The sequence below is a fragment of the Anolis carolinensis genome, chromosome 1 (genome assembly GCF_035594765.1).
Source record: "Anolis carolinensis isolate JA03-04 chromosome 1, rAnoCar3.1.pri, whole genome shotgun sequence".
In the NCBI taxonomy this organism is placed as follows: Eukaryota; Metazoa; Chordata; class Lepidosauria; order Squamata; family Dactyloidae; genus Anolis; species Anolis carolinensis.
Genome location: NC_085841.1, coordinates 30,333,124 through 30,360,958, shown reverse-complemented (window position 1 = coordinate 30,360,958; position 27,835 = coordinate 30,333,124). Strand labels below are relative to the sequence as shown.

General features: G+C 41.2%; 1 protein-coding gene across 1 annotated transcript; it reads left to right on the top strand.

Annotated features, from left to right (window-relative positions):
* rd3 (RD3 regulator of GUCY2D) lies at window positions 1-27,835 on the top strand. Its single transcript, XM_003216007.4, has 3 exons — window positions 1-133; window positions 23,488-23,812; window positions 24,435-27,835. Exons 2-3 carry the CDS (start codon window positions 23,517-23,519, stop codon window positions 24,730-24,732), a joined length of 594 nt encoding a protein of 197 aa, XP_003216055.1. The 5' UTR covers window positions 1-133; window positions 23,488-23,516; the 3' UTR covers window positions 24,733-27,835.

Sequence of the window (27,835 nt, the reverse complement as noted above, 5' to 3'; positions counted from 1 at the left end):
GGAAAGCGCATCCAGGCTCTCCCTCCTTTGGGCTGGAGAGAGTGAGAGCGCCTGCTCGCTCCGGATCTCTCCTTTCCCAGCAGAGCCGAGCTTCGGTTGAACTTCGGATTGGACGCCGGTTCCTTCCTCCCGGGTGAGTCGAGGGATGGAGGTCCCGTTCGCCCGGCAAAGTTCGGGTCGGGTTTCGAGGTCGTTTCTGAATTGCAGAAGGAATGCAGTGTGACCCCACTTTAACAGGGTTGGATCTACACCAACCATATCATTCAGTTCCAGTATAGACCCAGCCTCAATGCTGTCACATCATGGGGTTTGTCGTCTGAGAAAACCTTTTCCCTTCTCTGTCAAAGGATGCTGCTGCGTTCCCCAAACTACCAACTTGCAGGATTCCCATAGCATTGAGCCTTGGCAGTTAAAGTGGTATCAAACTGCATTATGTCTTACAGTGTAGATATGCCCAGCTGGGCGAGAAGGGGATTCTTGAAGTCCTGCTCTGTGTGTAAGCAGCAGTCCTGGACTTCATTCAGTTGGAATGATATTTCTGGTTGGGTTGCTGTGGGTTTTCTGGGCTGTATGGTTATGTTCCAGAAGCATTCTCTCCTGATGTTTCACCCACAACTATGGCAGGCATCGTCAGAGGTTGTGAGGTCTGTTGGAAATAAGGCAAGTGGGATTTATATATCTGTGGAATGATGTCCAGGGTGGGAGAAAGAACTCTTGTCAGTTCGAGGCAAGTGTGAATGTTTCAATTGGTCACCTTGATTAGCATTGAACAGCCTTTCAGCTTCAATGCCTGGGGGAATCCTTTCATGGGAGGTGTTAGCTGGCCCTGATTGTTTCATGTCTGGAATTAAACTGTCTTCTGAGTGTTGTTCTTTATTTACTGTCCTGATTTGAGAGGTTTTTAAAATACTGGTAGCCAGATTTTGTTCATTTTCATGGTTTCCTCCTTTCTGTTGAAATTGTCCACATGCTTGTGGATTTCAAGGGCTTCTCTGTGTAGTCTGACATGATAGTTGTGAGAGTGGTCCAGTATTAATATGTTTTCAAATAATATGCTGTGTCCAGGTTTGTTCATCAAGTGCTCTGCTATGGCTGACTTCTCTGGTTGAATAAGTCTTCAATGCCTTTCATGTTCCTTGATTCCTGTCTGTGCAATGCTGCGTTTGGTGGTCCCAATGTAGACTTGTCCACAGCTGCATGGTATATGGTAGACTCCTGCAGAGCTGAGAAGATTCCTCTTGTCCTTTGCTGAACGTAGCATTTGTTGGATTTCCTTAATGGGTCTGTAGATAGTTTGTAGGTTGTATTTCTTCATCAGCTTCCCTATGCAGTCAGTGGTTTCCTTGATGTATGGTAAGAACACTTTTACTCTGGGTGGATCTTTGTCTTTACTCTCCTGGCTTGTTCACTGGATTCTTGAAGTAGTTCTCTGTGTGTATTTATTTATTTGTAAGCAGCAACCCTGGACTTCATTGAGTTGGAATGATGTTTCTGGTTGTATTTCAAGATGTGCAAAGAGAAAGTGTCCTGTATATTGGCTCTGCTGTTCTGTTTGTTCATTGTCTCATGCTGGCTCCAAGTGCGTCTAAACCAGGCATGGGCGAATTTTGTCCCTCCAGGTGTTTTGGACGCCAACTCCCACCATTCCTAACAGTCTCAGGCCCTTTCCTTTTCCCCCTCAGCCGCTTAAGCGGCTGAGGGGGAAAAGGAAAGGGCCTGAGACTGTTAGGAATAGTGGGAGTTGAAGTCCAAAACACCTGAAGGGACAAAATTTGCCCAAGTCTGATCTAAACTGTAGTTCAACACCACTAGTTTGATAAGATATTTTGCCTTTTCCCATCCAAGCTACAACTCCCAGGAGCCCATGGCACTCAAAGTGGCACCGAACTGCATTCGTTCTGCAATGTAAAGGCACTTACTGTTTTCTGGAGTGAAACAAGGGAAGGAGGGGAAATCCATTGAGTGCCATGAACTTAGAGGGAACCCTCACCATTTCTCTTTCAACTTTTTCCTAATATAGTCGGCCCTCTGTATTCTCAGATTTCTGCAGCCACACACAGCACAAAAATATTTAATAATAATAATAATTACATAGAATGAACATATAGGATATAGCAATCAAATCTCAGATTCTGCATCCACGGGTTCAGCCACACACAGCTCAAAAATATTTAATAATAATAATAATTACATATAATAAACATATAGGATATAGCAATCAAAAGCAGTACATGTGATCTTGGAGTCCTCCTGGACAACAAGTTAAACATGGGCCAACAAAGTCATGCAACTGCGAAAAAAGCCAATGGGATTTTGGCCTGCATAAATAGGAGTCTAGTGTCTAGATCCAGGGAAGTCATGCTACCCCTCTATTCTGCCTTGATCAGACCACACCTGGAATACTGTGTCCAATTCTGGGCACCGCAATTGAAGGGAGATGTTGACAAGCTGGAATGTGTCCAGAGGAGGGTGACTAAAATGATCAAGGGTCTGGAGAACAAACCCTATGAGGAGCGGCTTAAAGAGCTGGGCATGTTTAGCCTGGAGAAGAGAAGGCTGAGAGAAGACATGATAGCCATGTTTAAATATGTGAGAGGAAGTCATAGGGAGGAGGGAGCACACTTCTGCCCTGGAGACTAGGATGCCGAATATTGGCTTCCAATTACAGGAAAGGAGATTCCACCTGAACATCAGGAAGAACTTCCTCACTGTGAGAGCTGTTCAGCAGTGGGACTCTCTGCCCCGGACTGTGGTGGAGGCTCCTTCTTTTGAGGTTTGGATGCGATTTTCCTGCTTTTTAGCAGGGGGTTGGCCCCACGAGGTCACTTCCAACTTTATGATTCTGTAATTCCAGAAAGCAAAACCTGATTTTGCCATTTTATATAAGAGATGTTGTTTTATTACGCTGTTGTATATAATGAAACTTGATTATCTCCAGATATTTGTGTCTATAGGGGTCTAGAAGCCAAAACCCAGCAGATACTGTAATGTGTTGAGACCAACCTTTCGTATTGCTTGCTCTGCTAACATGCTGGACTATGATTTCTCTCATCCCCAGTGGCAGGAATGATAGGAGTCATAGTGTGGTACATGTGGGAAGAAGCAGATTGGGGAAGGCTGTTTCAGCTGTGTGTATTTGTGTCGAAACATTGCACTTTTCTTGCTGCTATGGCAATGTAGTAGTCTGTCGAGCGAGTAAATGAACAGAGAAGGCCTATTTGTGTCTACTTAAGAAAAGTAATCCGCATTGAATTCAGTGGGGTTTACTCTCAAGCACATGTTTTGCAAGATTGTAGCTGAAATCAATGAGGTTGAAGTGTTATATACTCCGCATGGGCAAACTTAGGTCCTCCAGCTGTTTTGGATTTCAACTCCCACAATTTCTAACAGCCTCAGGCCCCTTCCTTTCCCCCCTCAGCTGCTTAAGCCTGAGGCTGTTAGGAACTGTGGGAGTTGAAGTCCAAAACACCTGGAGGACCAAAGTTTACCCATGCCTATATATTCATAGAGTTGGAAGAGACCACAAGGTCCATCCAGTCCAACCCCTTGCCATGGACTTGTATAGCTCAGTGCTGAGCAACCTTTTGTTCTGTAGATAATTTATCCTAAAATTCCCAGCATGGCCTGTGTAAGGGATTATGGAAGCTGTTGTGCAGCAGATTAAAAAAAAAGTCAATGTGATTCTAGGCTGTATCTATAGGAGTATAGTGATGAGTTTGAGGGAAATTATAGTCCCACTCTATTCTGCTTTGGTCAGATCTCACCTGGACTACTGTGTACAATTCTGGGCACCACAATTTAAGAAGGATATTGACAATCTTGAACGTGACCAGAGAAGGACAACCAAAATGATAAAGGTTTTGGAAACCAAGCTCTATGAGGAATGGCTTAAAGAGTTGGGTATCTTCTGCTTGGAGAAGAGATGGCTGAGGCATGTTAGTCATGTTTAAATATTGGCAGGATGGCGCATTGAGAAATTGCGAGCTTGGGTTGCTGTGAGTTTTCCAAGCTGTATGGCCATGTTCCAGAAGCATTCTCTCCTGACATTTCGCCCACATTTATGGCAGGGGTTGTGAGGTTACAATCTCTGAGGATGCCTGCCATAGATGTGAGTTGCCAGGAAAAGTCACAGCAATTCAGTGATTCCGGCCATGAAAGCCTTCGACAACACACATGGCGAGCTTGTTTTCTGCTTCTCTGGAGACTAAGACATGGAGTGATAGATTCACATTGCAGGAAAAAATATCCCATCTAAACATTAGGGAAAACTTCCTGATATCAGGAACTGTTCGACAGGAATATGGTGCCTTGGAGTGGGATGGGGGTCTCCTTTTCTGGAGGTTTTAAGGCAGAGGTTGGATGGCCATCTCTCAGGGATGCTTTGATTGTGTGTTCCTGCATGGCAGGGGTTTGGACTGGATGGCTCTTCCAACTTTGCAGTAATATAATTCAAAAATCCCAGCCTTAGTGCAGATAAATGAATACACAGATCTGATTTCCAAAGCTAGGTGCCATCCATAATGTTTCCACTCTAGAGTGCAATCCCAGTCCCTTTGTCATCTCGTGGAAACAGATTTGTGTGCCTGCTTTCCCTTCCAGATTGAGTCTCCTATATTCCAGAAAATACAAGATGGTGGGGAAACTACGGACCCTGTGTCCAAATGCATGGCTGGTGCTATTGGTTTTTATTGCCTTTCAGGGAGAATGAATTGCGTTTACACTACTTCTTTCTTCCTCACCTCTAACAATTTCAGCCCTACTGAAGTTCAAAGCATCAACCATTTGTTTGAAGCAGATGTTTATGTACACAAATTTATACTGTGTGTGTGTATGAAAAGCTGTCCACCCCATGTTTTATCTTAATAATTCCTGCGAGGCAAGGCTCTATTATTCATATTTAAAAGAAAGGGCATTGAGCCATGGAAAGTCCCAAAGTTGATTAAATGAAGATTATGGCAGAATTTCAGGCCAAAGTTCAATGTGATCCAAAGCACTGCACCTTCTGTCACTAATTTCTTTTTTGTTGCTTGCGTGCCTTGAATATGGCATTTGACGGTATGAATGCAGCCTATGTGTATTGTATTCTCTTTTGGAAAGAAGCAATTATCTACGCTTAATTCTTAAATTCACTAATTGTAGATTTAAAATGGGGAGTTTCAGCGTGATTTTAATCATAGCTGTTTCCCAGTGGGGAAGGTGTTCAATTCCAACAGCATTATTGTAAAGCTATTTATAGGAACCTACTGGTTCAGCCAATGCCTTCTTGTGAATGTTGCAAACTCGAAATGATTCATTGTGTTGTCAAGAACAACAGTTCTACAGTTCTCTTCATTAGGTAGCCTCGTAATATGATCTGCATCGGAAACCATCAGGTTTAATGGGTGTCACATTTAATTTAAAAGCAGAGCATTGATATGAAAAAAAAAGTGTGACTTTGTGGGATCTAAAGGAAGAGTTTTGGTGGATTGCAGAGGAGTTTTGCTTGTCTTGTGATCACTAGGTGTCCGCTTTATAAAAAGCAAGTTCAGCCGACCCTCTGTATCCATGGATTTTGCATCCGTTGATTCTACTGTTCAAAGCTTGAAAATATTTGTTTGAAAAATCTCAAAAGCAAACCTTGATTTTGCCATTGTATATAAGGGAAACAATTTTACTATGATATGCATAGACTTTGGTATCCATGGGGAGTCCTAAAACCAACCCAAGGGGCCATTGGACTAAGAGGTTATTGAGGGGTTAGCGGGGGGGGGGGGACCAGATGCTGCGATATTTCTTTTTATTTTCCTCTATTTTATTATTTTCCTCCTACACCTTTCCTTCCTCCTTTATATGCTGCAAGAGACTGACACAGCTATTTCTTTGGAGTAGGCTCACTAAGATAACAAGGTAATTGCAATTCCTATTGAAGTAATGTCACATGGTTTCTATGTGCTGCTCCAGAGAGTAATTTGACTACTGGATTTTGCACTAGCACAGAATCCATGGCAGTCTGGGTTCTCTTCTGTTCATGTGAACCCTTTTTTCTTATAAAGAGCCATTCCATATTACACCGTTGTACCTCTAACTCCCATGGCAGTATCCTATGAACTTCTGGGGTTTGCAGCTTTATTGTTGTGTGCCTTAAAGTCATTTCTGATTTGCATTGACCTTGTGGTTTTCTTGACAAGATTTGTTCAGAGGCAGTTCGCCTTTGCCTTCCTCCGAGGCTGAGAAGGTGTGACTTGCCTAAGGTGACCTAGTGTGTTTCCATTGCCGAGCAAGGATTCAAACCCTATTCTCCAGTTATAATCCAATGCTCAAACCCTACACCACACTGGTTCTCATTTGCAGTTTCGGGAATGAATTGAGTTGGTAGAATTTGGTTTTATGCTCTATCACAATGAGCCTTTCTCGAATTGGACCCCTCTATATTTTTTTGACTGAAAATTGCATTGTCTCATCCCAGGATGATCACTGACCAAGAAGGCTGAGAAACATGTCCCCAAATATTCAGGCAGACTCAGATCAAGGAAGACTGAATTACATCAAGGGTTTTTTGACTTGAGAGATGATACAAAATGTCTTTAAAGAAACAAATGTGTAAAAAAATATTTTGCCATGCTGCAAGGGGCCTGATTAAAAAAGAACTACATTAGAGTCTCACTTATCCAACATTCACTTATCCAACGTTCTGGATTATCCAACACATTTTTGTAGTCAATGTTTTCAATTTATCGTGATATTTTGGTGCTAATTCATAAATACAGTAATTACTATGTAGCATTACTGCATATTGAACTACTTTTTCTGTCAAATTTGTTGTTAAACATATTTTAGTACTTAATTTGTAAAATCATAACTTACTTTGATGTGTAATAGGCTTTTCCTTAATCCCTCCTTATTATCCAACATATTCGCTTATCCAACGTTCTGCTGGCCCGTTTATGTTGGATAAGTGAGACTCTACTGTATATAGAAACTGGGTTATTTGAAAATATTTCCGTATGTTAGAATACAAAAGAGCAATACAGGCAATCCCCGAGTTACAAACATCCAACTAAAAAACAACTCAGAGTTAACACCCCTGTGGTGTTTGTTTTGCTGTCAGTGTCCCTGATCAAAAGATTTCACCTTACAGTACTTTCTTTCCCTGTGAGAGTTGGATTTTGAAGAAATTTGTGAGAAAGCTTCAGTGGAAACACCTTTTCTCCATGATAATGCTTTCAGGGGCAAATTTCCCTTTCTAGGGATACATTTCTCTCACTTCCTGTTATCTCACCCCTGTTATTAACTATGAGTTGTTTGTAAGTCAGATGTTTACAATTCGGAGACTTCTATATTGGAACAATGATATACAGTAGGACTTTGGTTTCTGTATGGGCTTGATTCCCAAACCCTCAAAATCTGTGGATAATAACGTCTCATTGTATTTAGTGGTGTAGTAAAATGGTGTCCTGTATATAAAATGGCAAAAACAAGGTTTGTTTTTGGTTTTTTTTTTAAAAAATTCATGTTGCATTAAAATTGTAGGATTCAAAACAAATTTCCAAGCTCTGGTCCCATAGTTTTTCAGAGAGGACTTGGGTCCAAAAGGAGTTTATGACTTGAATTCTTCTCAGTCCATCATCTCCCATGGACCCTGAGTGATAAGCTGATTTAATTTCATTGACTGCAGAGGGATTAAATTGATTCAAATCAAAGTGCTTTTGGCATAAATAGGTCATGGAAGGGTCTTTAGATGATTGCAGATGCTTCTGAAAATGCTTTGCTTTACATTAAAATCATCTCAAGCCGTCCAGAAAAAGAGACTTTAATGTCAGTTACATAAGACAGAAGTCATGGTTTCAATGGACTTTGTGAAAAGAGCTCTTCAGTTGCCCTTTTTACTTGTTTTGCTTAGGATTATCTTTTTAGCAATGTGTTGGAATTAACTCTGGAAGTTTTTTAACTGAAGCTGAAGGGCCATTTGTTGAGATTGCTTTCTGTGTGTCTGCAAGGCAAGGAGTTGGATTGGATGGCCCTCGTGGTCTGTTCCAACTCTTTGATTCTTATGACTACGATTTGATTGTTATCTTTGTGACTTATTGAACAGCAGCTAGAAAGAACTAGATTCCTTATTTCTTTTTCACCCACTTCACATGAAGTGCTGATGTTAGAAGGCATAGGAACATGGGAGGCTGATTTAAACCGATTCAGATCATTAACTTATTTAGCACTGTCAACTCTGGCAGGCAATGTCTCTCCATGGTTTTAAGCAGGATTCTTTCCCACCCTACCTGGAAATCTCTGGTAGCCTCCCATCCAAGTCCTAACTAGGCCAAACCCTGCTTAGATGTTGAATTGAGATGAAAGCAGGTATGTTTAGGATGAGATGGGCATTTTACCATATTGCAGTGATATACAACACAGAAGGTCTCCATAATTTTGCCCCAACCGTCACTGGAAATTAGCAAGAAGGAGACCAAATAACGAGAGTGGTGCTACTGGAGTGCCTGAATATACTAACTCCTGTCTGATTTTGGAAGCCAGGCAGAGGCAGGTCTGATGGTTTGCGAACCATCAAGGAATACCAGATGCTTTAGCCTATATTTCAGAGGAAGACAGCCTCCAAGGCCCCTTCTTCGCTGCCATATAATCCAGTTCATCAAAATAATCCACATTATCTGATTTGAACTAAATTATCTGAGTCTACACTCCCATATAATCCAGTTCTAAGCAGATAATCTGGATTTTATATGGCAGTGCAGAAGAGGCCTGAGTAGTCATTTCTTATGGAAATTCTATAAAATAAATGGGATTGCCATAAGTCGACTGCCCGGCTGTCATATAGGTGCAAACTCCTGGAACTTTCCAGCAGATACTGTTCTTTTCAAAACCAAAATTTGGAAGTATTGTGCAGTTCGGGTCCTCAATTAACATTTTAAATAAAATGCCAACGTCACTGCATTGTCTCATTATGAGATATTGCTTGGTAAAGTGGAAGACAGCAGGAAAAGAAGAGGATGGCACCACAGTTTGCAAGACCTGAAGAGCACAATTGGTGACCAGGACTGTTGGAATTCTCTTAGTCATAGGCTTGTTGCAAATCAAAGTCAACTTGACATGAAATAACAAAAACAAATACAGCTATCCCCCACAGTTTGCGGATTTGACTTTTTGCAAACTTGATTAACGTAGTCTGCTCAGGAATATCCGGGCTCTTCGGTGCAACTCTATGGTCGACTTCCAAAACAAGTTGACCACGGAGTCGTGCTGGAAGACCTACACATTCTTTGAATTTCCAGTGAAAGTTGACCATGGAGTCATTCTGGAGGAGATAGGGATTAATTTTTGATTTGCCCACCAGATGCCTGGTTCTGGTTATTGAGGTTTGCTCTGATTCATTTTAATGATGTTTCTATATTCTACTGTTTTTAATTGTTCAATTAGATTGTTATTTGTTTATTATGTTGTAAATGTGTTTTTACTTGTCTTATTCTGTTGTTATTGGTTTGGTTCCATTTGTAAGTCGCCCCAAGTCCCTTTGGGGAGATGGTGGCGGGATATAAAAATAAAGTTGTTATTATTATTATTATTATTATTCCTTGGGAGATATTTAAAAATGTTTTTTGATTGGTGCTTTCCCCACTTTTTCAGGGTTCATGCACTCCTAATCCCAGCAAATGTGAAGGGCTGACTATAATTCAGAAGCCCCGGTGGTGCAGCAGATTAAACCACTGAACTGCTGAACTTGCTGACCGAAAGGTTGGTGATCCGAATCCAGGGAGCGGGGTGAGCTCCCACTGTTAGCCCCAGCTTCTGCCAACCTAGCAGTTTGAAAACATGCAAATGTGTGTAGATTAATACGTACCGCTCCGGCAGGTAGGTAACGGAGCTCCATGCGATCATGCCAGCCACATGATCTTGGAGGTGTCTATGGAAAATGCCGGCTCTTTGACTCAGAAATGGAGATTATTACCAACCTCTAGAGTAGACTTCATGTCAGGGGAAAACCTTTCCTATAATTCTGTTTGCACAGTGGACATAGATTTCTTTCTAGTAATTTAGTGCATTTATGGAAGAATGATCTACAAGTAAATGGAAGTGGACTTCTGGTAACATACAAAAGACTCTGTGAAAATGAATTCCCTAACACTTGCAATTGCCCATTCCTATTTTGTAGCGTGTCCCAGATTATTCACACCACGTGAGAAAGGATCTGTCTTGGATAAGGGGAAATTTCCCTTCCATGGTTGTGTGATCATAAGAGAAAAGTACAGATCAAGCAAGGCAGTTATTTTTAAACTCAGCCCCAGAACTGTGAAGTCAGGAATAACCGTGCCAATTCCTCTGGGGTTCCTTAAAAGCAGCTGGTTGTCCAGTGCCATGATGTTTTCTGTGATTAATTTCTTTTGTATGAGCTGAAGCACACGGCATGAGCACCAATCACAGCCTAGTCGAAAGTGCCTTTGTTTCATTATATTCCCATACTGTGGTTGTAATAACCTAGAAAGAGCCATCCTATCAGACTTACTGAGCACAGAGAATTGTCTTTTCTGGATGTAGTAGCACTAATTAGGTAAACTCTCAATAGTAGGTAAGAACTTTGCATTATTGTTGTGGTGATGCTAAGTTATCACAGCAAAGTTGTCAGCCCCTTTATTTCTTTCTTACTTATACACAGATTGGGCTTCTTCCTCCAGCATTAGCCTCAGAACAGCCTTATGAGGTTATTAAGGCTGACCTGAAGGTTACCGGTTTGAATTCAACCCAGGGAGAAAGAACTCTTGTCTGCTTGAGGCAAGTGTGAATGTTGTAATTGGCCAACTTGATTAGCATTGAATGGCCTTGCAACTTCAAAGCCTGGCTGCTTTCTGCCTGGGGGAATTTGAAATCTGGCTACCAGTATTAAAAAGAAACTCTAAAATTGTCACGCTCAAGGCAGCGGAGCACCAAGAACCATACACGGAGGCCAATAAACTATCTAATATCTTTATTAAGGAAATATATAAGAATGATAAAAACAAGTAGAAAATATAGTCCAGAAGCAGACCTTTCAAATGAGGTCAAATATAGTCCAGAAATAGTTTGTCCAATAAATGATATTAGAGTCCAAAGATAAAATCCAATAAACCGAAACACACACTATTGCCAAGCAATAGTGTGGGGAATTGTCCAGGGTCTTTCAAGGTCCGAGGTAAATCTGCAACAAGGCTGGAAACAAAACTTGATTCTAGGAACAAGGTCCGTGACTAGGAACGGGGCAAGGCGATTCTTGAATACTTGGATAGGCAAGGCAAGGAAACTGGATTTGCGGACTTTGCGAAGTCCACACAAGGCTGGAAACACGAAATCACTCCTGAAGCTGCTCTGTTGTCTCCGCACAGAATCAACCGTGCCAGGCACCTTTAACTGGGTCTCGTTTTCCCGCCAAACAGGTGTCCAGCGCTCTCTTTCCCTAGAGAACAGGAAACGAAACCCAACTTTCCAGATGTGAGACTCCCTGGATTTTCCCAGGGGAAACATGGCTAATCAGTGTCTTGTTTGGCTGCAATTCTCAAACTCCTGCGAACCCGCTCTTTCACTCCCCTGTCTGCAGCAAAGGACTGTCTCCTAGCGAAGGGAGGTGAGAGCTGCTCAAGGTCTGTTTTAATTGGTTCTTGGGCAAGAACATCAACATCAGGCATCTGTAAGGATTCCGACTGTTGTTGATCCGGAGAAAACCCCATGTTTTCATCCTCATCTGCCACAGGGACACTAGGAGCGGGACTACAAGGCCCATGAGTCATCACAAAAATCAGGACATTAACTTAAAAAAACATTCAGAAAACAGAGGAATTCCAGAGATGAATCAATCAGGGCCAGCCAGTGTATAAGCGGCCTGCGTATTCCTTTCTTAACGAACCAACAATGCCAACAAAGGATTCCCCCAGGCGGGAAGCAGCCAGGCTTTGAAGCTGCAAGGCCATTCCATGCTAATCAAGGTGGTCAATTGCAACATTCACACTTGCCTCAAGCAGTCTCCCACCCTGAATATTTCACAGATAGATAGACCCCACTTGCCTAGTTTCCAACAGACCTCACAACCTCTGAGGATGCCTGCCATAGATGTGGGCAAAACGTCAGGAGAGAATGCTTCTGGAACATGGCCATACACCCCAGAAAACTCACAGCAACCTAGCAATTCCGGCCATGAAAGCCTTCGACAAGACATTCAAGTTTCCCCCCCCCCCTCTGGACTCTAATTGAAATCTAGCACTTCCTTTACTAATGAATTCAGACAATAAATGACAGTAGTATCCATTTCATATCACATTAAAGTTGTTGCATATATCATATTTTAAAATAATTCTAAAATACAGTAGCCTTGCTTATCCAACATAAACAGGCCAGCCGAACACTGGATAAGTGAAAATATTGGATAATAAGGAGGGATTAAGGAAAGGCCAATTAAACATCAAGTTATGCTATGAATTTACAAATCAAGCACCAAAACATTATGTTTTACAACAAGTCTGCCACTTGTTTGGGAGCGTGGTTGCACTTGTGTTGTTGTTGGGCGTGTTGGCCCACTGTGTGTTGCTGCCTGGAGAAACAGCTGTGGATCTGGGTGGGAGGCAGACTGCATTGGATAATCCAGAATGTTGGATAAGCGAAGGTTGGATAAGCGAGACTCTACTGTACATGCCAGTGTTGAGTGTCATAAAACCTTCTGCTGCTACATTCTGAGAAGGGGACCGTGGTTTTCACCTGACTGGCAAAGGGTCCTTGGAACAAAAAAGGTTGAGAACCCGTGCTCTAGAGTTTGCCCCCTCTGTAATATGACATCTTCTCAAATAATTTAAACATGGCTATGTCTCTTTTAACTTCTGATGAATGCGGAGCCATGCAGAAGTACAAAATAGCTCATCTTTAGCAATAGAACATTTTGTTACTGAGGAAACGTGTTTTGTTTGTGCGAAGAGGTCAGGTTTATTCAACTTTGCTGTGGAATTCAAATAATAATAATGATTGCAGGAATGGGCAATTCTTGGGCCAGAAAGTGTCCCCAGGGCTGCTTTTGTAGCATCCAGAGTTGGCAGGATGTGACATGGCCACCCATGTGCCATAAGACAGAGCTCCTGTGCTCCCAACTGCATTCACACAAAGATAATGACATGTAAACCAAAAGGTAGCAAACATAGCCATCCTGACACTGTCAAAGAAGTCTTCAGAATAGTAGCAGTGCCTGTGCTTTCACAGTAGCAAGGCTCTGGTGCCAGAGGCACAGGAGCACAGGACCCCTGTGGCTATGGTCAGTTTTCACTTAAAGCTGACCATAGGAACACATTAGAGACCTAAGAAATCCCTAGAGGTCTTCCAGCATGAGTAGAGGAAGTTGATGATTCGTTGGAGACCTGAGAAAATCTTAGAACATTTTCAATCAAGTCTGTGAATAATCAAATCCACAACATAATAATAACATAGGTAAAAGGTAAAGGTTTCCCCTGACGTTAAGTCCAGTCATGACCGACTCTGGGGGTTGGTGCTCATCTCCATTTCTAAGCCGAAGAGCCGGCGTTGTCCAAAGACATTTCCAAGGTCATGTGGCCGGCATGACTGCATGGAGCACCGTTACCTTCCTGCCGGAGCGGTACCTATTGATCTACTCACATTGGCATGTTTTTGAACTGCTAGGTTGGCAGGAGCTGGGGCTAACAGCAGGCGCTCATTCCGCTCCCGGGATTTGAACCTGGCACCTTTTGGTTTGCAAGTTCAGCAGCTCAGCGCTTTAACACACTGTGTCACCAGGGCTCCCGTAAAAATAATATAATTTATTTATATTCTGCTCTATCTCCCTGAGGGGACTCAGGTACATATATGGCAATTATTCAATGCCGTTATACAATTGACAAAGACAAGACAGTACATAAACAGAGGCAAGATTTCCTCTTTTCATCTCCAGTGCCTGGCTGTGCTTGACTTAGCCGTGGGGAGGTGCTATTGTTTCATTTTCCACACTGAGGAGCCTGATGTCTGTGGACGCCTTTCCTAGTGAGTTTTTTGCTGGCATGTTTTTCAGGGTGCCTTTTACCTCCCCACCAAAGCAGTACCTATTTATCTACCTACATTGTTGTTTTCGAACTGCTAGGTGAGCAGAAGCTGGGCTGATGGCAGGAGCTCACCCCGACCCGGGCTTGAACGGCCAACCTTTTGGTTGGCAGGATCTTCTATAGCTGGCGGTTTAACTCATTGTGCAAGCCTGGCCTGCTAAAGTAAAAAAACACAAATGAGGAGGGGCCACTACAGTAGTGTCTCACTTATCCAACATAAATGGGCCGGCAGAATGTTAGATAAGTGAAAATGTTGGATAATAAAGAGGGATTAAGGAAAAACCTAATGAAGATCAAATTACGTTATGATTTTAGAAATTAAGCATCAAAACATCATGTTTGACAAGAAATCGATAGAAAAAGCAGTTCAATACATGGTAACATTATGTAGTAACTACTGTATTTACGAATATAGCACCAAAACATCACAATGTATTGAAAACATTAACTACAAAACACTGACTACTAAAAGGCAGACTGCGTTGGATAATACAGAATGTTAGATAAGCGAAGTTTGGATAAATGAGACTCTACTATATATACATTTTGAAAAGTGCAGCGATACAGCTTTATTTGTGTAGTGATGGAAACAGAGTTCCTTCTAGTGTAGAAGCTGATGCGCTTGTTTGGGAAGGATGTGCAAGATGAATGATTATCTTGCTCTAGCCATTTGTGAGCATGCCAGCTGGACAATATAATAGACCATAGCCTTCTGATTATCTGCTACAGGAATCCCTGCCACACCACATTTCCTTTTTGCACCATTAAATCAAGACTACAGTGTGAAATGCACGTGCCATTTCATATTGGAAGACATGAAAATGCATTTGAAGTTGGAATTAAAATTGCCTCAGGTCTGGACAGATGGTTGCGATTCACTTCCATATTTTGGTGTGTTGAAATCAAAAGCTTTTAAAAGTTTTACTACATACATTTAAGTAGTAAATGTAGGATTCACTCATAGCAGTTAAAGCAGAATCATAGTGCTATAATTCTGCAGTGTGGAGGGAGCCCTAATAAACAAGAAAGAATGCACCCCTTTCTGCTGAAAGTGTATTGGCAAAGAGTTGCTTGTAGTTGCGGAGGCTTCAAACAATAAATATGACCTTCTTGATTAAGATTTATCTAGTGCATTGAAAAGCTCCTAAATTTAACTACAACTATTAGTATCTCCTAACCAGCAAGATCATTGGGAAACAAAATCCAAAAATGTGACTTGTCCAAGCTCTGTATTTATTTTTACTAGTATTAACGCTTCCAAGACCTTTGCTAGCGTCATCGCTTTACGGGATTGCAGGGCATGTCAGTTTGCATCATCAGGAGGGTGCGTCTAGTGTTACCTTTTAAAAATACACATTAGTCTAAGCTTCTCATTGTATCGGCCTTGATAAATTCACAGGGATGCTTATGCACATTATTTTTGTATTATTTAATCAGTTATGGGAATCTTCTTTAAAAAGTTCTTAGGATTTTTTTCATTTCCCAAAATCCATTGATTTGGCAGGTTTATTTGACCAGAGTTTGAGGCCATAGAATACATTGGATCTCTTCCTTTGCAGGCAGGGAGGAGGAGATTTATGCTCACATTTCCCTTTCTAGACTTAAGGAAACATCAATGGCTCTTTGCTCTCTGGTGCTGGAGTGTTGATATTGGAGAGGAAAAAAAGGCTCTTTCAGGACCATGGAATTCCATTGCCAAGCTGAACATCTTTAAATTAATTTTTTTCTGCCCCTCATGCCCCAAGTTACTTACTTTTGGAAATAAAGATCTCTCCTAGGACTGAAACAGCCCTAGGGTGCAAAAAGGTATAGAAATTGCCTTCCACACCCTAGAGCAGTGGTTCTCAACCTGTGGGTCCCCAGATGTTTTGGCCGTCAACTCCCAGAAATCCTAACAGCTGGTAAACTGGCTGAGATTTATGGAAGTTGTAGGCTAAAACACCTGGGGACCCACAGGTTGAGAACCACTGCCCTAGAGGAAGCCTTTGGGGGCAACATGTTGCTGTTTTTAAAATTGGAGTCCTCTGGGGATGGTATGCGCCTTCCCTATCTCTAATCTGAAGGCGCTATAGCTCTTCTGCACATTGACATGTCCCCAAACTAGGTAGTAATTTGTGCCAGACCTGGAGATTATGTAGATTAATTCCCTCTGTTGGGTTTCAGCAGGAGAAAATTGGAATAAAGTGAAATAAAAATGTAGCTCCAGCTGTGGAGGAGATATGGAGCAAAAAAGCTACTTCTGTCATACTCATACGCCGCTGGCATGATGAGCCCTGCAGGATTTTGGATACTTTGGAGCCTCTACCATCTGAGCTCTTTCTGGCAACTGTTTGGATTACCCTGTCCCTTTATTTTCAGTGTCACATATAAATAGATTCGGAGTTTTATCAGGAAATGTGTTTTATTGAAATAAGAAAGATGTTCATACTATATTGCTTTCTGTACTTAGATCATGGATTTCATTTCAGCTGCTTGATTGGATTTGCTTTGGACAGTTGGCTTGCTGGTAGTGCATAAATCTCCACCTGTAGTGTGTAAATCTCCACAGGTGTAGATACACTGCTACTCGAGATGTTGGGGGAATTTAGTGTAGGATAGGTGGATCTCTGGTGTGGGACAGACACATGACAGTGCCACCATCAAAAGTGAGAGATCCTGACTGCAAAATCTCAGAGTTATGTTTTTCCTCACTTTGCGATTAGATTTTGGTATCATTTATATAGTTCACTTATCCCTGAGACAATCAGCTCCATGAACCAGAGTCATGTCTTTTCTATTAGAGATATAAGGTATCTCCCTCTCCAGGTGTGCAAGGTGTCCAGGGGTTTTTGGGTGGAGTTTTCCCATCTGGCCACAGGTGCACAACTGGGTGTTGTCTAGCTGCCTTTTATGCACCCGAGAAAGAAGCAGGAGCCTTCAGCCCTACTCCATCAAGCCTGAAATCAGTTTCTTCTTTCTCAGGTGTGGAAGGCAATGTCACTATATCTTTTAGAGTCACTAAATCCCAATGCCAGTTACTTTTGACACACAGCTGGACACCACCTGGGTTTTCTATTGCAGGTAAACAGTATCGAGGGTGATACAGAAATTCATCAAGGGGATATCAGTTGCTCTTGTATACCTGGGAAGTGATATTCAGACTTTGCCCCTTGTGGATGCCTTATTGTAGAGTGTATTGTAGATCTATCAACTAGAACAGAAGTGTAAGCAGTAACTCTTGCACCTCCATGGTAAAGCCAGTCTAAGAAGGTAGTTGGTCCTTCATATTTGTGGGTTTAATTTTTATGCATTTGATTATTTATTCGTGGAACAAATTAATATGAGCTCTCTAAAAATCTCTGGGCCCTCCAGTGTAGCTCTCTGGTCATCTTCTGTCAGATGTTGACCATAGGAGACTTAGAGATTCCTAAAGAATACATCTTCCACCAGAGGTTGAGAATAGAACCTCACTAGAGGCTTAGAGATTCCTAGGGAAATGTTCCCTCAGGTTAAAAAATAGCATTTTAATTCCCCCTTTCTGCAATTTCACAGCAGTCTTGCGTCCGTAATCCTTGTGGATGCCTTATTGTAGAGTGTATTGTAGAACTATCAACTAGATTCCCTTGTATCTATTTACTCATTGTGTTAATGAGTAACAAAACAGTAATTGTAATTTCATCAATGCTGGTAGGTCCTACACCAATACTAATAGTTATCTTTAAATGCCATCATTATGTCCATAGCTGCTGTGGCCAGTTTATCACCTGGTAGCCGACTTTCTGATAACGATCCTCTCTCTATGAAACTGGGCTGGCTGTCAGATGCCAGATGTATAATCCACTACAGAGGTCATACCATCTTGGTAGAATATATCAGAGCTTTTACTCCATCAGCATAAACATTGAGATCCCAGGGTCACATTGATTACATTTGAAGAAAATTAATAATTAGGAAAAATATAGCAGTGGAAAACATTTGCCCCATGCCAGTGGGCACTGTGTGTTTATTTAAGCGATCTAGTCTTACGTTTTAATCATACTAAATTTTCATTTTTTAATATACACATCAACTCCCCAGCTACATTCTGAAATGGCCCTGCAATTTGAAGGCCATTACATCTGAGGGCGCTTCCAGACAGCACCAAATAGCGGGTTTTAGTCAGGGGCAAAAAAAACCCCGGGACCTAAGAAGAGGTCCACATACAGACCTGTTGGTCCCAGGATTTGTGCCTCCGTTGTCCACACTTGGTGCTTTGTCCTGGGATTTTGCAGCCTCCAAAATGGCCATCAAGGGATGTCTGCTGGAAATTTTGGTGGTTAAAAAAAAAGGTAAGATGCAAATATGCGAATTATTGATTAGATTCCGTTTATGGGTTATAAAGGCTGCGTGGCCATCTATGCAGAAAGGTCTGGTTGTGTACTTGTGCCTGGGAACTACGGGGTGCAGTTCCTGGGTTATACATATCTGCTCCCCTTTTCTTTTATCATAAAAACATGGAGAAAGTCGATTACATGGCAAAAACGTTGTTTGTGTGTCACAAACTTCATTAACGTGTGGAGGCCAAAGTTTATCTTGCCAGGATAAAGTTTTCTCCCTCTCGTCAACTGTAACAGTTGCCATGTTTTTAGAATACAACCAGTCAGGAAACAACATGTATAACCCAGGAATAAACCAACATAAAAAACCCGTATTTTCAGAGTGTAGGGACATACAGATGCAGAATGCAGAATATCTGCATTTTCAGGTCAGAACTGGGATATTCCTGCAACTGAAAATCTCACATTTTTTGGGCTTTGTACCAATTGCTCCCATGTTTTCAGGGGATGTCATTTGGCCACTCTCCTGGGATAAAGGTTCTATCTGGACGGGCCCAGAAATGAGAAGTTACCAATTCTGCTCTTAACAAATGGGAGCAGATATTAGGTTTACTGAATCACATTAAACTTTTGCTTGAATTCCAAGATCCATTTGCTGAACCCGGTGACATATACTGACTTAGGAGCTAGACATATGTAGCTGTCATTAAATGACTTAGAAACCTTTGTTGATCTATTGGAAATCCCCCCAAGATCTTCCAGTAGATCCCAGTCTATCTTCTGCCCATCCCTGGTGTGACAGATGTGTTTGAAAGAAAGAAAAAGCAAGATAGAGAGCATTCATTGCATAAATATTGTGGAGAAAACAGCAGCTGTCTTTGGCTTTTCTCAGTGTGTTTTTGCTATCTTCAGAATGATAAGGAAAATGTAGTCCCAGGAGCATATAACAGAAGTACACACTACATTTTAAATTTATATTTCTTTCTACCAGGATGTGAAATACACCTCAAAATGCATTCAAGCATATGTACCTGGTGCACATTCAGTTGATTTCTTTTGGGAATAACTGAACATATGTCTGCCCTCATGGAACAATGGAAATTTGTCTGGATTCTCAGCTGAGTTAAAAGATAAGAAAAGGGGTTGGGATAGTTGTAAGAGGAATATTGTGGGAATAAGAGTCTTTTCCTGCAAACTTTCTCTCCCAGATGCTCCTTTCTAAGTTGATGTAGAGAATCTGGATTCTGGAGATCTATCTCAGCCATGTCATAGTTTTGATCACCAGGGGTCAACTTCAGTTGGTGCACAGGATTTGCTTATTTATCCAAGGTACTTCTGATGGTTTTCATGAAGCCTCCTCACACACACTTCCTGCCCTGAGCCACTATATAATATTTTGAGGGGTCTTGGGGCTTAGAAATAGGCATGGTCACACAGTACAAAGATAAGCTCTGCAGTTCAGTGCTATAAGATGCAGTGCTGACTGCTAAATTGGATGGCTTTAAAAGGAGATTAGATAAATTAATGGAGGATGGGATCATCAGTGGTTACTAATCAGATTGTCCCTATATCTCTTCCATTATCAGAGGCCATATGCCCCTGTATCAGTGGCTGAGGAACATAAGGCAAAGGGTGCAATGGGACTCGGATTTAGCTGGCAGGTTTCTTGTAGGCAATTGGTTGGCCATTGTGTAGATTGCCTTTGGTCCGCTTCAGCATGACTTTTTGTATGTTCTTATGGATGCCATGAAAATGAGGGGATAGAGAAGTGCTTTTCCACCATTGCATATGCCCAAATTTGGTTCCAAACCAAGATGTCGCTTTGGACATTTTTAGTACTTTTACTAAAAATGTCCCTTTGCTTGGTATAGTTGAGCTCTGAGGATTGGGTCTTCTTGCTCCTCGGCCTCCAAAACATGGCTTTCTCCCTGATATTCATCTCACTAGTATTATCTGAAAGTGCTTGTTCCTGTGATCATGGACACTGAAAATCTCTAACGCTTAAGAATTCTTGGAGAACCAGCATCTTTATTAACAAAGTGGCATTTCAAATGACCTTTAAATGTGTTTGAAACTGTAATAAAAATTTTAGCTGATGAGTCAGTGATAGAAAACGCACCACAACCAATGTAAGTTATGCAATTTTCAGTGTTCAAGAGCACATATTCATGAGAAACAGCAATAAAATGTTGTAATGGATTCCAAAACCTTCATTTCAAGACTCCAGACAACTGGGAACAAAAGCTTTGTATTTAGTTTCTCATTTTTTTGAGTTTATGTTTGATGTGAATTTAAGAATATTTCTGGTCTTAAGTTTGGGTTGTCCCAGGGGTTTTTATTTTTAAAATAAATTACATGAAAATGTGTACACAATTTTGGGTATGCTTAATTCATGTATTTTTCCATGCAAGGTTCCCAGTGTACACAAATTTTCAAGCATATTCCCTTCATAAATTCAATATACTCATTTTGTGTGGACTTTCTCCTGCTATATATTCTATCCTCTGCATTTAAGGGTTTGTCTTTTACAGACTTTGATTAAAATGTGAACTCTAGGAATCTCTAGGTACTTTACTGTGATTCTGAATCATCTGAAGGACCTAGAGATTATTAAAGAGGTACACTCTCGGGTTTAAAGGAAGTGTTTTTATCTGAGTTTTTCCACACTTTTTGCAGCAGGTCCTGCATCCCCAGCCCCAACGAAAATGGAGAACTGTCTGTTTTTTTTAAAAAAAAAGGATTGAAAAACTCCGCTACAAGATTTCCACAAGTTTGAATTTTAAAAACTGAATTTGATTCATATATAGTATCCAGATTAAAATAGTAACTGAATTCTTAATGCCCAATGAAACTACAAATGGAAGTGTCTCATGAAATAATATACATTTCCATGAAGAAATGTGAGATGTTTAACACAGCTTTGCAAATCCAGCTTTATAATCCACCTCAACTAGTCGATATTTAATCATTCATCTCATTAGTATTTAATGTACTCCCTGCTTCCCATTTCCCAAATTTCTTCCTATTACCAACATTAAAAATTATTACTTTTGAAAATCATGTACCATAAGCTTGGAGCTTTTACTTCGAGGCTGGCATCAGGCTTTACATTTCTCTTACAGGAAGTCAAGCTCTGTTTGCTGGATTGGTCGGTGACTGTTCTCAGACTTTACTGTGTTATTAAGAGGGCACATTGGTGTCATTCTAAACCCCATAATCTCTGTAGTCACAGTTTGTCAAAAGTGAAATCACGAACTAGATTCCAAAACAAAACTCGATGATGCTTAGACTATATTGAGCAGCTTAAGCCTGGATGGTTCGATAGTGCTGGCAACAAACCTTTTGCTGGATTATGCACTGTGTTGGGCTATAGTTCACTTTCAGTAGGTATTCATTTAAACGCCAGCATGGATGAGTTATTGTCCATCACAAAGTTTTAGTAAAAAATTGCATTAAAAACCATTTTAAGTCGATGAAAAATTGGTTCAGATTAAAGCTTTGGAAATCCTCTTCCAATCTTGAGCTTTATGGATTTGTTTTTTAGGTCCTCCTAATGGAAAAGCCACAGTAGGTAATCTGATGATTAGCCCTGAAGTGAACTTCAAATTGAAAACACCAGCAGCGCTTAACACTCCCCTGCAAGCTGTCATCAAGTACATGACAAATAGGGCAGCTCACAAGCTTTCCTGTGACGAGCTTCCTCTTGCTGAAAAGATCTTGAGGAGGAAATTGGGAAAATAAACTAGGTTTATAATAACATGATGGATCTCTCATTTGTGATCTTAAACTATAACTGTCCACAAGGCCAAATCGCTTGCCATTCTTAGTTTAGGGATATCTATAAGTGTGCTTCTGTTTTCTTAAGAAGCAGAGTAACTAAAGAATGGCAAGCAAGTGGACTTGGATCCTCATCTACTCCTTCCAGCTTGGAAAAGTTTGCTGATATCTTCCAGAGTCTACTAGTTACATATGCTTGTTGTTGTTGTTTATTCGTTCAGTCGCTTCCAACTCTTCGTGACCTCATGGACCAGCCCATGCCAGAGCTCCCTGTCGGCTGTCGCCACCCCCAGCTCCTTCAAGGTCAAGCCAGTCCCTTCAAGGACACCATCCATCCGTTTTGCCCTAGGTCGGCCCCTCTTCCTTTTTCCTTCCATTTCCCCCAGCATCATTATCTTCTCCAAGCTTAACTAGCTTGATTCCCCAGCTATCAGTCATTTCAGGCAAAGAAAGCCTGTTCAGTTGGCAGTTGGGGCACAAATGTCACCCCAGGTCAAGATAAACAGGTTCAGAAGCTTCAAGGATAGGTCAAAATTGCCAAATGTTTCATAGATCAAGAGTAAATTTTATTTTAGGCTTACAGAAAAGCAAAAAAGGGGAAAAAAACAGAACACATGCATGTGAGTGCCAGCCTATCTTGTATAGAGAGGGACCAATGGCATCTTTTAGAACAATGTTTTATAGTTCACCTTTTCTCTACCAGCTAGCATCATCATTGCATGACCCTTCTAGCCAATGCTGGTCAGGGGGGCATGGCTTTTGCTTGATCACACCATTTCCTGTTCTCTAAATATGGGCATGGGGGCATTTCAGGCAGAAAGCAGCCATCAATCATGCACTGGGCACTATTTGGGCTATCAAATCCTAAAGCAAGGAGACAGGGAGCAGAATCCTGAGTGTTCTTTGCATAACTCAGCAATTTCTGCACAATTGTGTTTTTTATTTTTTAAATGTTCAATTTTTGTCTCACACAAGTGGGAGATGGGGTTCCTATTAGTGAACAAGGTTGGCAATAAGAAATTGAGAGAGGATTTCTGCTCTGAATGGTACTGATTTGCTAGTGGCTGGAAATGCCATCCTACTTGTGCCCCGATTTCCACTAAGATGTTGGGAACTGACTGATGTAATGGTCTTGTGTGATCTCTGCTTTTAAATTCAGTTTTCATGTGGCTTTAATGCTGTAGTCTAGTATCATTTTCATCTTAACTTTTTGTATGTTTTTAGCAATATTACGTGGTTTTACTTGTACATATTTTAATTTTGTAAGCCACCTTGAGTCACATGTTGGGGAAGAAAATGGGATATAAATGAAGTGATTGATTGATGGATTGCTTATGTGTAACCTTTTATTTTTCCCTTTGTAGACAAAGAAAGGGAGCAAGAAAGAGCAGTCATGGCACTATCTTCCTGGTTTGGGTGGAATGAACCCGCCAGTCGCATTTCCCAGAGAAGCCCCACAGAAATGGTGGTGGAGACCCTGATGATGGAGTTTGGCTGGCAGATCAAGGAAGCGGAGAAGCAGCAGAGGGAGCGAGAAAATGAGTACCGTAAGATAAAAACTGGTGTTGACTACGGCTGGCTGGTTAGCTACCCAAAACACAGCTACGATGTCAGCCCAGGGGAGCGTTTGCAGCTGGAAGATATGTGCTCCAAAATACACCCTTCCTACTGTGGTCCTGTCATTATCAGGTACGATTACAACCTATATTTTTATTAGTCTGGAATATCAGTATGCAAAATAATGTTGTAACATTGTAAAGATCATTTCTGCTCCCTTAGATGCATCTGATTCTTCTTTGATTTACAAAATAATATGGACTCACTACTAATCTGCTGTGGGTGGTCCATGAAATGCACAACTAGACTTGAAGCAGAAGTGCTGCATCTCGCTGTTAATCCAGGTCAACCAAACACAAGATTTACTCTGGAACTTTCAAGAAGTTCTGGAGTTTTGGAAATGTGGACAACTGAGCTGGTTCAAGCCTGTTGTCTGCATCGTCAGTGGCCCTGCTGATGTGTTGCCACCAGCAAGCAGCTTCCTCTCCAAGGCTTGCTGACAATGTTGCATTTCTGCTGATGTCACACCAGTGTACTGGAAATGCAATGTTGCCATGAAGGCTCTTGGTGGGAGCTGCTTGTTGGCAGTGATGTGGTGGCAGCCATGATGGGCTGTTGGCCTGCTGGTCGAATGGATGGCCAAAGAACTCCTGTAAGGAAACCACAAATTCATTATAAAGTATAGATTTAAAACTGAAGCGTTCGTGATTTTACTTTTCCAGGTGTGAACTCTGTGTCTGGTTTTTTCTCTTAGATTCCGTCAGCTTGTTGCTGAATACGAGCCGGAAGCCCCAGAAGTGTCTCGACTTTTCCGTTCTGTTCTTCAAGATGCCATTGAGAAGAGCAAAGAGGAGGAAGAGGCAAAGAAGCTGGCAAGGCAGTGGAATACAAAGCACAAAACAAGCATCTCCCTTTCAACTTTCAAGTCCCGAGCCAGGATTTCACCCTTCAGCAGTGATATCAAGACTATTTCAGAAGATGTCGAGAGGGGCACTGATCCAGCCAGAAGAGTATGGAGCATGCCTGAATTCAGGAGTACCAAGGACTATTGACTTTATTTATAACAACCAGATTTTAGAAACAGACCATTTCATGCATTAATTTATTTACTTATTTATTGACCCCTTTAAATGTTTTTTTCTCCATCCCTTTTTGGGTGTTCTTTCTTGCCTCTGTTTTGTTTTGAATCCAAATGAACACATTTTTGATGTCTTTTCTGTAGATTTCTGTGCTTGTTTGTGTTTTTCTTTGTGTGTGTACATAGCAAGCTTTTAATACAAGACTGACCTCTAGTACCACAGGTGGCCGGCTGTGTGATATGTTGTGTGAAAAACTATGTAAAGGTTAGTCTGTCCTCTACAGATTGAAAGAGAAGCCCAGAAAGTAATTGTATCGGCTCTGTGTTTCTGTTCCAACCATCTTCCAGAAGATTCTTCCACAGTAACTAAAATGAATGCATTTGCAGGTTGGCAAAAATATGCCGTGGAAAGCTCAAATGCTTTATGCCTGAAATGGCCCAAATGATCATGGGATTCAATTTTGATCCTTTCCACCCAATGACATTTTTTCAAATAAGAAGTGACCCGAAGGTTGATTCTGGACCAATTTGTGTTGGAAAAGAAGCATCTCCTGGGCTAGAAATCTGGTGAAATTTCCACACACACCTCTTGAGACATTGCCCTAGATTTGTGACCCCCAAATATTTCAATTCTTTAAAATTGAAATATTTGGGTTGGTGTGTCTGGACCTCTCAGGTGTTGGGGAGTAGGCCAGATGTGAACGCCTATCATTGTTTTAAATCAACCACCCTATCAGCTCCAGCGTATCTTGTTGTGTGCCTTCAAGTTGTTTCCAGCTTAGGCCATTCCTAAAACAAACCTATTATGGCATTTTTTTTTGCAAGACTTGTTTGCCTTTGTCTTCCTGTGAGGCTGTATGGCTTGTCCCAGATCACCCAGTAGGTTTTCATGACTGAGTGAGGGTTCAGCTCCTGGTCACCAGAGTCGTAGCTCAAACCACTATACCACTGTAGCAACTTATCTAGGGACTGACACACAAGAAATTGCCATGCTGTGACTATACTCTTAATTCTGACAGCCAGCCAAGGCACTGTCACATTTACTCTTGCACAGAAGTGTTGCTGCTTAACAAGATAACAACTGAAGCTGGCATTACAAGATGGCAGAATATGCCTTTTTTCGAAATGCTACCCAATTATGGCAACAGTGTCATGAGTTCAAGCAATGGAAGAGTTTCTACAAAGACATGCTTTTGATCAGATCTGCCTGCTAAAATCCCTTGTTCATCAGCATATACAGTATAAAGTGGGACTACTTTGACCTCATGGCATAATAGGGTATTTTTGCCCATCTAGATGTTTTGACCTTCAGCTTTCAAGAAGCCCCAGCCAACATAGATAAGGCATTTAGGACACTAAAAGTGTGAAAGCTTTGCATCTAAAAGGGCTATACATTCTAGCTCAAATGTGTGTTGAGGGAAGAGGGGAATGATAATAGTTTGTTGGAAGCTAGTCGGATTTATATTTTGCTCTCTGGGGCATGTATTCATTCTTGGGAAGTAGTTAAGATGGTCCTTATGAGCTGCTTCTAAAGCAGGGGTGCTTTGCTAGTGCTTTTGGTGCACAAAGGCAGAAGGGGGTTGGACTAAATGGCCCAAGGGCTCTTCCAACCCTTTTCATTATTTTAATTATGATGATTATTAACATTGAGGCTGTATTTGTTTCCTTTTTTTTACTTCAAAATAAGATATGTGCAGTGTGCATAGGAATTTGTTCAGTTTTTTTTTTTAAACTATAGTCTGGCCCTCCAACGGTCTGAGGGACCGTGAACTGGCCCCGTTTAAAAAATTTGGGGACCCCTGTTCTAAAGGCAGTTGAAGTAGCTACCAACCTTAGGAGAAATAGAGAAATCCATACAGACTCTGTTGTATAGTCCTCTTCACCAGTCTTGTGGTAGGGTGGGAGTGCATACATTTATCTTTCCTGTTGCCAAGAGCTCCTAAGAGCTAGAAAGACCTACCATCTCTTATTCTAGTAAGAAGAAAAGAGGAGTGCTTTGATGCACTGTTTCCATGGTGCTGTTTCTCAGCGATTACCGTCACATTTCCTTCTGCTGTTTTGAAACTTAAGGTAGCACAAGATAACTTTTTACTGGCTTGTGCTTTCCTTCCCTGTTGGAAGAAAGTTGTTTATGTGTTGGAACAACAGACACAGATGTGTACAAAATCACTCCAGTTTGTCTACAGATGGAAGGCACAATGCAATCTCACCACAAAAGGTCTGGAATTGTGAGCATGTGATCACTTTAATCATTATCTTTGCTTCATAGGGCCAAATTTGTGACTTGCGACTAGGCTTCTCAACTGACCCTTGAAAATGAATGGGCTGCTCATAGTTAAGAGTAGCATAGATTTCGCACAATGTGAAGAGCATGGTATGGATCATTTATTTTTTGAGCTTCCACTTTCTTCTGGATTTTGCTAGATTTAGCCTTCAAATATATAAACAAAGCAGTATGGATTCACTACACTGAAGAATTTTGTATCTATTATCTTTTTTTCCTGAGCATACCAGCAAAATATTATTTGATACCAAACTCAGGGCTTCAAATGTTAGATCCAGTTTGAACCTGGAACATTTAAACTCAGGAGCTAAAGAGAAAAAATCAAAATATTTTAACAGTCAGACATTTGCTATGCCATTTTCTATAACTTTGAATTTTTGTAAGGTTATATGGCATTTGTATATTGATTTTGCAACATTAAACAAGCAGCAAAATATCCAAATGTGGTGGTGTAAAGGCTACTGGCATGTAGTTCCTTACTTAGACATTTCTTCTCAAACCTTTTCCCTTTTCCACAAGGGAAAGGAAATCCGAGGGTGGGGGAGAGGCTGTTCCTGAGGAATTCTGTCAGGTGTATGAATCTACGTTTAACAGATTACTCTTAAAATGATAGCTATTTCTCGTTGCTTCCCCTTTGCTGTATCTAGTACTGTGTGTGTTCCTTTTTAGGTTAGGGAAAAATCAGAAAAGCATGAAAAGCCATTTTCTAGTAAGCCATTTGATCAACTTTTGTATCTGTGAGTGAACAGGTGTTTGTTGTACTACGTTTTCAAATACATTTCTTTAATTTTTA